General features: G+C 50.1%; 1 protein-coding gene across 1 annotated transcript in view; it reads right to left on the minus strand.

The window, feature by feature from the left end:
• The window catches only part of Nek2 (NIMA related kinase 2), a 12,025-nt gene extending 10,813 nt beyond the window's left edge, over nucleotides 1–1,212 (minus strand). Inside the window, exon 1 of the mRNA XM_004626843.3 lies at nucleotides 693–1,212. Within this exon, the coding sequence (XP_004626900.1) occupies nucleotides 693–788 (96 nt within the window). The 5' untranslated portion in view covers nucleotides 789–1,212. The remainder of the gene's footprint in view (nucleotides 1–692) is intronic.
• Between the last annotated feature and the right edge of the window lie 8,187 nt (nucleotides 1,213–9,399).

Raw genomic sequence — 9,399 nt, forward strand, 5'->3', positions numbered from 1 at the left:
AAATAAATGTAATAAATAAAAATAAATAAATAATTAAAAAAAATAAGCACCATTACATTTAAAAAAAAAAAAAGAAATATACCCTAACATTCGAGATCGCCATCCAATGACTTAGATCAACAAGCATAAAGGGCCCCGAGTTTAGTGCCACACTTTTGCTCTCATTTTTAAGCCAGGAGCAGCACGGTGCAGTACAGCGGATCGCCCTGGGCGCCTACTCTCGGCTGCTGCATGGGAAACGCCAAACGGGAGTTTAGTCCAAGCCGGGGAGAGGCGGTCAGATCCCGGGGCCGGCGGCGGGCGTGCGGCCCCGGAGGCGAGAGCCGGGGCGGGGCCCGGCCAGCAGCAGCAGCTTCCCCTCCGCTGTCCCTTCCGCACCGCACGCGGTCAAGCCGCGAATCATGCTCCGGGCACCGGTGGTCCCGCTCCTTCCCAGCCTCAGGGCTGCTCGGCCGTTTCTAACAATAGCTCCGGAACCCGCTAGCTGTCACCAACTGTCACCTAAGCAACATGCCGAGAAGATGGAGGAAGTGGGGCAGAAACAAATATATACCGGACGCCGACCCAGGGGAGGCGCCCGAGACCTCGGGCACCCAAACCACAGGCCTGGAGTTCCCTCGCGGGCCCAGGGTGCTCCATCCGGCGGGGGCCGCCGCGACAGAGGCGGGGACAGGGGACGGGCCCGCGCTCACCTTGCCGTCGCCCTTCCTCCGGATCTTCTGGCAGCGGCCGTAGGAGCCCGTGCCGATGGTGTACAGCACCTCGTAGTCCTCCACTCGGGACGGCATGGCTGGGCCGCGCCGCACCGCTCAGCCGCAGAGCCGCCGCAGAGCCGAGCCGCCCTCGCTCGGCCGCCCCAGGTCGCACCGCCCCGCCGCAGGCCCAGCCACCTTCAACCGCCGCGGGCTTTGCCCTGACGATCCATTGGCCGCCGGAGAGGCCGCCCCGCGTCTCTGATTGGCTAAGAAAAACAACACCCGAGGGCTCCTGGGAAAAGCGTGTCGCTAAGCAACCGCGTTGGCGTTTGGTCGGCGCCTCGGCCCAACCTCTAGGGACAAGAGGGCGAAGCTAAACTAAAAGTTGCGCAGAGAAGAAAGCCCTGGCGGGAAGGTTTCAGGAATTCTATCCCTAAGCTGAGGTCGCCAAAGTGGCGGAGGTCGGGGATCTGTTCTGGGCCTCGTGGAAGACTGGGGAGAGCTGCGTTAGGAGGAAAAACTGGGAGGCTCCGGGATGCGCGCATGCGTGCTCACTGCGCGTTCTTAAGCGCTCCGAAGTACTTTACCCTCCCTCTTCCCCAAAGCGGACCTGCACTGCAGGAACGAGTGTCATTGTTATTTCTCACGACGAAAGGGAAGCACGGAAAGTTAAGAACATGATGCAAAGGTAGTGGGTCCTGAGAGCAATAATTTAAGTTCAGACGTGACTTTCGGGCACAGTCATCAGAGACTATGCTTCTGAACGCCAAACTTAGAGGCCTGTTCAACATGCAAAGAAAGTGTGCAACAATCCAGGCCTCCCTGGCAAGCACAAGGACCCGGGTTCAACTCCCGGGACCGCGTGGCTGTGCCGACCCCAGGAGCACCGAGCCACCACCTGAAACTGGATGTGGTAGTGCTGGCCTAGCATCCCAGCCCTGGGGAGGCTGAGACAGGAAGATCACTGCGAGTCTGAGCTGCGTAGTAAGACCCTGTACCAAACAAATACATACATACATAATTTTTTTAAAAAAAGAATATAGAAATCCCTGATATTTAAGAACATTCAGAAGAAACAGTGCCCCTAAAACAGGAACAGTCATTTTACTTTGAGCGCTTTGGGCCTGCCAAATAGCTCAGCGGATTAAAGCGCCCGCAGGCAGGCCCAGGGCTCAGGGGTTTGATACCCAGGCTTCCTGTGCCGACCCACCCCCAGGGCAGGCTGAGACAGCAATTGAGACTGGGCATGGTGTTGCGTGCCTGTAATCCCAGCTCTTGGGAGGCTGTGAACAGGCGGATCACTAGGAGTCTGATCTAGTAGTGAGACCCTGAACACCCTGTAGACCTTACCCTAAAATAGAGAATAACAAAACGAAACAAAAAACAAATACCTTTAGCACTTTGACCCAAAACCAAACAGACAAGTGAGTGCTGAGCACACCTTTCGCTGACTGTACCTTATGTAAAGTAGCCTCAGAGCCAGGTGTGGTGGTGCACACCTATAATCCTGGCATTCGAGAGACTGAAGCAGAGAGATTGCCAGGTTTGGGGGAGGAGTGTTTGGAGGGGGGTTTTTGGCATGGGTATTGAGACAGAGTCTTACTATATAGTTCAGAGTGATCTCAAACTCACTATGTAGCCCAGGCTGGCCTCGAACTCATGGCAATCCTCCTGCTTCAGCCGGGCTATATAGTAAACGCGGGGCCAGCCTGGTCTACACAATAATTAAAACCTTGACACAAAAGAAAAAAATAAATAAAAATCTGTTCAGTAAGGATTGAAAAGAATCTGGTCCAAGGAAGGGGCAGAGGGGAGGAAAAAGGCACAAGAGAGGAAAAGAGAATAGAAGGGGAAAAAAATGGAAACAAAGTTTTTGTAAATAAGGTGGGAAAGAAGGGATGAAGGGAGGGGAGGGGGAATGGGAAAAAAGAAGCAAAATGTTACTGCTTGTGTCGGTCTGCCCCCAAAGCCTCATGCAGTCAAAGCCTCATGCAGTCAAAGCCTCATGCAGTCAAAGCCTCATGCAGTCAAAGCCTCATGCAGTCGTCACCGGGTTTTCTCAGGGGTGGCTGAGTCTGGAGTGTGGGACGCTGTGATTAAGGGTGTGTGATTCCAAGTGAGTCCACTGCTGGGTTTGGCACAGTTCTGGCTGGAATTTAGGGTGTGTGTGCTACTCTCCTCCTAGGGCGGGAAGCCTGCATAGAGTATAGAGGACAGACAGAGACTGGTCTCTCGTGGCTTTTGCTGCCTTCCACCACCGTGAAGGGATGCCCCTCTGCCGAGTGCCACCCTGCCTTGGAGCCAGCCAATTATGAACAGAAACTTCTACAAACCGCAGACTAAATAAACTCTTAACTTTCAGTGTCACGTATTTTGTCTCAGCAACAACAAATGTCACCACCACACAAGATGTATCATATATAGGTACAAATTTTCTATGATGAATCTTATCAATATGTCTGTCTAAATTGTACCAATAAAAAATAAATTTAGAGCCAGGGATATAGCTCAGCAGCATAAGCACATGCCTAGCAAGCTGAAGGTCCGAAGTTCATTCAATCCCTGGTACTGCCAAAATAAATAAAATTTTAAAAAGAAAATAACCTGATTTTCTATCGATAAAAATTACAGGGCCAGGGAGATAGCTCAGTGGAATAGTGCTTGCCTGGCAAACACAGGTCCTGAGTTTGATCCTTTGTACCACCAAAAAAAAAAATTTACAAACCTCTCCATGTTAAAGGTAAAGAATTCATTACATGCACTGAATATAGCATAAGATAATTGGAACTGCCATTCAGGAGAATTTTTTAATTAATGTTCAAGGACAGGAGCCAGGGAGATAGCTCAGTAGAATAAGCATTTGCCTGGCAAGCATGAGGGCCTGAGTTCAATCCCCAGTTCTGGAAAAAAAAAAAAAAATTCAAAGACACTTTTTTGTCTCAAAGGAATAGGAACAGCACAGGTTTCAGAAGTTAAGGAAGGAGCTACAAGTGACTGAGGTCAACAGCAATGTATTTTTTAGTTTAAATCGTAGTGCCCCTTGCAGGTGACATCTGCGGTGCTTTCTGGCTGGCCTGCCCCAACCCCAGCCATGTCTTCTCTCTGGCCAGTGTTCTGCTCTCCAATTGTCCCAACCCCAGCACACTTTCTCAAACCCCCCACTGCCACCACTTCTGCACCTGCTGTTCCACCTGTCTAGAACTTCATCTGTCCCCACTTCCTGGCTTCAGTTACATCTGGCCAGAGGATGACCCTTGTCTTTAGCATCCACTTAGCTTTGTCACCTCTACTCTGAGGACATCTCTAGAAGCTTGGAGAATCAGCTCTGCCTCCACAGGGCTCATAGACCACCCAGTCCATAAGCCAACACTTCAACTTGTTCATCATTATTTTGCAGAAGCTGAGCCCCAAGCTCCTTGGAGCCAGCCGAGGTCCTGGAATAGAGGACGCATGGAATGAAGAATCACTATGAACATCCTACAGAGCCACTTCTTAGTAATGCTGCAAGCACTTGAAGTGAGCCCTTTTGACACGTAAGCTTCATTGACTGGCTTTGGAGCCACTTGGGGGACAGGTAAAGCGCACTTGTGGTGTGTCTTGTGCGGTTACGGAAGCATGCATTTGGGGTCTGCTTCTGATCCCCAGCACCTCCCTCTGTGGTGCTGCTGTTCCCTGCTCTGTTTCCTGGACACAGTAGCTCTGCCACGCCCTCCGCCATGATGTTTCCGCTTGGAGCCCGCTGACCATGGACTGTAACCTCAGAAGCTGTGAGGCAAGCTACGCCTCTCCTCCTCTAACCTGTGGGTGTCAGGGTCCAGAGAGCTGGCCAATAGGGCTTGTAAGCCCTCGGCTTTCAAATGCTTCCAGCTCTAGAGGGAAGACTAAATATCAGGGCAGGAGCCAGCCCAGGAATGTGACCGGCAGTCCCTAAGCTAAGTACTCCTCCAGCAAATATTTACTGAGCACTTAACGGGAGCTGGGCATAATGACAGGCATCAGTGCGCAGGGCTTTAAGAGACAACAGAACTGTGATGGCCTCGACAATGAGAGGAGTGGTAAAGGATGGCACAACAAGCCCTAATTTCCAGCCGGATGAGCCTGCCTCGTTGGGGAGGGCTGGGAGGGATTCCAGCAGAGAGCACAGGACATGAAGCAGGCAGTAGTGGCCTCAGAGCACGTGGGATCCATCGGAACAGGCTCCCGGAAACGGCCCTCGCTGACACCTCTTCCCCACTTCCTTCAGAGCTCATCCATGGTTTCGCATTCAGTCCAGCCCAGTTCCTTCTTTGAAAATGTCCCTGAGTAAGCTGGGTGTGGTGGCGCACACCTGTAACCCCAGCACTGTGGGAGGCTCAAGCAAGTGGGTCACAGGTTTGACCTCAGCATGGTCAACTCGGTGACGTACCAACATCTTGTCTCAAAGAATAAAAACAGGCCGTGGCTGTGGCTCAGCATGAAGGCCCTGGGTCCAGCCCTGGGACGGCCAAAAACAATTTCTTTCCCTGCTTGGTTTCAACCCACTGTGATCCCCTGACCGCTCCCAAGCTGTCTGGAGGCTCTGTACTTGTGCAGAATTTTCCAGAGACTGGGCTCCCCCTCGTTTCCCATGTGTCCATCCTCTCTGCCTTGTTAAGTCAAAATCTCAGTCTTCAACAAACACACTGAGCCTTTGCTGGATGCCGGGCTCTGTGAGTGAGACATGTGTGTCCCAGCTGGGGCAGACGTGAGGCAGCCGGGGGAGGAATTCAGCCATGGGGCAGTGGGGTGGGCTGAGAAGGAAACAGCAGAGAGGCTCGCGTGGAGCAAAGGGGGGTGGGGACTGGGGCCCCCCCAGGCACACCCACAGCCGGGGTGCTGTTCCCAGACTGCACGCTAAATGTGCAGCTGTGATGGGGTTGGGTTTTTCCATACTGAGGCTTGAACCCAGGACCTTTGTACTGAACTACATCCCCAGCCCTTTTATTATTTTTAATTTTGATTAAAATTTTTAATCTCTCTAAATCACAAAGTACCCCAGGCTGGGCTTCAACTTGCAGCTCTCCGGCCCCAGCCGCCCGGAGCGCACCATCACTCCTGGCTTTTTTGTTTATTTGTTTGTTTGCTTGTTTTTTTTTAAGACGGAGTCTCTCTACCTGCAATTCTAGCTGGCCCACATTATGGTTCGGCCTCCTGAGTGCTGCAGGCCTGTGCTACCGTGTCTGAACCTTCGTTTCAGTTCTTACTGAGAGTTGGTAAAATCTCAAATGAGACAAATTTTTTTATTTTATGGCATCTCAAATTTAATGAGTCCAAAATCAAACTTGTGGGGTTTTGTTTGTTTGTTTGTTTTGTTTGTGCTTTTTTTTTTAGGCAGAGTCTCACTACAAAGTTGACCCTGCCCTTAAACTCCCTGTACTCCTCCTGCCTCAGCTGCCTGAGTGCTGGGATTACAGATGCGTGCCACCAGGCCTAGCTGAAGCTTGATATTTGCCCCAGATCTTTGCTGCTGTCTAGCTTCTCTCTCTCTCTCTCTCTCTCTCTCTCTCTCTCTCTCTCTCTCTCTCTCCTCTCTCCCCCCCCCACCTGTATTTAGGACAGGATCTACAAGATCTACAGGGTGTCACTGCGTAGATTGGACTCGTAGTAATTCTCCTGTTTTCAGCTTCCCAAGCGCTGGGATTACAGGCATGCACCACCAGGCACAGTCTCGATCGCCATCCCAGCGCATCCCTAGGGCAGAGACGCCACAGCCTGCCAGGGATCGAACCCAGGGATCAAACCCCAGCCGCAGTGCTCTGCCTTTAGTCCACTGAGCTATCAGGCCGACCTCAGCTTCTCTGTTTTAAGTTACTCGTGTGCATGGTTTTGTTTGTGTTATTTCCATTCCCATCAGTGTCCCCAGCATCTAAATCACAGGGGGCATTCATGGGCCTTTGCCTGCTGGATGAATAAATGAAGCCTCTTGCTCGCAGCATCCTTCTTTATGTTACCCTGGAGACCCACTAGGGGGCTGCAGATCACTGGGAATCACTCAGGAGCTGGGGCCTCAGGAGTGGCCTTCCAGGATCCCCGAGTTTCACAGATTTGGGTTTAAAATACCACATTTTGTATTCAAGTCTTTTCTCTGAAATTATTTGAGCAGCATGAAGTCAGAAAATATTCAAATTTTTAAAAAATTCTTCTGAAAGATTTCTACAAAGAAAAGTAAAAGAGATCTCTTGTAACATCAGAAACTACAAGACGATTTGGTGCGCTGCGGGCAACTCCTGGACGGGTAGAGGTGCTAAGGAGCGCAGGCGGTCCTTCAAAGGCGCACAGGAGGACTTCCGGGAAGGTGGTGCGTGGAGCGGCGAGCCGCAGAGGAGCAGCTTCTCCGAGACTTGGGATCCAGGTGCTGGGGTAGAGCAACGGGAGGCCGAGAGAGAGGGAAGTGGGTCCCCAGGACGCAGCAAGGATCCGAAGTGAGAGCCGAAGCCCGTGGGGAGAGTGAAGAGAGAGACCTCAACGCGGTCTCAGGGAGGAGGGGACAAGCAGCAGTTTTTCCCTGAACCCCAACTCACTGTGCAGAAGGGACGGTTGAAACCTGCAGGTGCCTGGTGACTACTGGTGACCCCATAGGCCTCCGTGGGGAGACACCAGTGGAACTGAGCAATGGACACAGCGGAATACAAGGACTGGTTATTGTTAGGGTTTAGATACCCCCCCAAGAGAGGGTGCTTGGCCAGTGGCCACCTTAGAGGGGAACACGTGGGCACACGACTCAGAACAGCTGCAGGCTGGCTCGAGCTAGCGGCTCCCGGAATCAGGATGAGGATGAGGCTAAACTGAGTGCAAATCCACGAAAGGGCAGGACCTGAGCTCAAGCCAGCAGGAGGCACACAGCGTTGCAGGCCGAACGATTCAGGTTCCAGCCTCACGGCCAGAAAGCAGCCTGAACTTCAGTGGACCTAAAGGTGCAGCTCAGTGGGATTATCCACTACCCTCCCATAATCTACAACTGGCTGGTTTGGGATGAAGCAACATGGATCTGGACTCTGCCCACTTCGTCTACCGGTGACAGCAGAGACATCCTTAAAGTGAACGTGTGTTCTTTTCTTATTTTCTTTTTTTGTTTTTGTTTCCTGTTTTCTTGATTATTCTTATTTTTATAGGAGTGTGAACGTTGTTTCTGGTTTTCTTGTTGTTGTTCTGGTCTTGTTTTTATTGCTTACCTTTATCTCTCCTCCCATGCTCTTCACCAGTTGCTCAAAGTTCATATAATCTTTCTTTATCCTCCAGCCTTACTTTGAATCTCGCTTCTATTTTCCCATTTAACCTCTTTAAATCTTCTCCCCAAGAGTAAAATACCCATACTGAGAGCATATGAACTGTGTGTAATTTTCTAGTTCGTTTTAGATTTTGTTATAGAAACACACATCTATTTCATTGGGTTAAAAGCAAATTGGCAAAGTAACAGTTTCCACAGTTTATCGTTCTAGGCTGGGCTTCTCGCTATTGTAACTGCTGATTGCACAACTTTAGCCAAGATATGATTGTCCCTATCAGCTGTTCTTCCTGGTATGCCAAGACTGATGTGGCCTGTAGTTTACAAAGATACTATAGGCGAATGCCAAAGAACCAGAGGCCAGGCCAAGCAGACGGCAGCTTCTCATCCCCAATAACTGAAAGGGCAGAAGCTCACCACAGACTCAAACCCAAAACCAGGCTACCCCTTCTCTGCTACGCTCCTAGAGAAGCAGTCCTAAAGTGGTCTAGATGCTTGCAACAACGTTACTTGCCATAAGCAATTCACCCTGGGATTAAACTAAAAAAACAGAAAATGAGAAGCAAGATGTAGCTGCACCGCTGTTCAGCTCACCTGGGAAAAGCCCAGGAGGCAACGAGGAGGACCAGACGGAAAGCCACCCACGTGGACTCTCTGAAGTAGCGACAGCAGAAGCGGCTAAGCAGATGAATGAGGCTCGAGAAGACAATAAAATCAGAAATAATTTCTCAGATAACTACAGAGACGGTGACCATAACAAAAGATATGATTAGGGACTCTAGAGCAAATATTGATTTTTAAAAAATAGATGAGTTTAAGAAAATAATGGAAATCATGTGTTACAGTTTCTGTCTAGATGGTCCCCCAAAGCTTTCATCTACTTTTAGATGGGGCTTTTTCTAGCTGAAGCTAGAGTTTCTGGCTGATTCATAGTATAATGCTGGGATTAAGGATGCCGGGGATTAAGGGAGGCTCACTGCTGGATCAATCCAGTGATTGGATTGCACCAACCTAATCCCAGCAGTCTGGATAAGGTAAAAGGGTCAGAAAGAGGCCTGTTTCCTCACTTATTTTGCACTCCTTTTGCTTCTGCTGTCTTCTGCCACCATGAACTGCTGCCCTCTGCCATGTGCCATCCTGCTTTGGAGCCAGCTGATTATGGACTGAAACCTATACAAAATGTGAACTAAATAAACCTTTCCTTCCTTAACTTTTGTGTCAGATATTTTATCTTAACAATGAAAAAAATAACTGAGACACCATGGACACCCAACATAGGAAAGAAATAGAATCCATGAAATAGATTCAATCAGATAGCCAGGAGATTAAATATTTCATTGATAGTATATGCAGCAGAATAAGCTAACATGGGGACAGAATCTCAGATATAGAAGACGGGATTGAGCTGGGCATAGTGGTGCACACCTGTAATCCCAGAACTTGGGAAGTTGAGGCAGGAGA

Source organism: Octodon degus, unplaced genomic scaffold (genome assembly GCF_000260255.1).
Source record: "Octodon degus isolate 3935 unplaced genomic scaffold, OctDeg1.0 scaffold00017, whole genome shotgun sequence".
Taxonomy (NCBI): Eukaryota; Metazoa; Chordata; class Mammalia; order Rodentia; family Octodontidae; genus Octodon; species Octodon degus.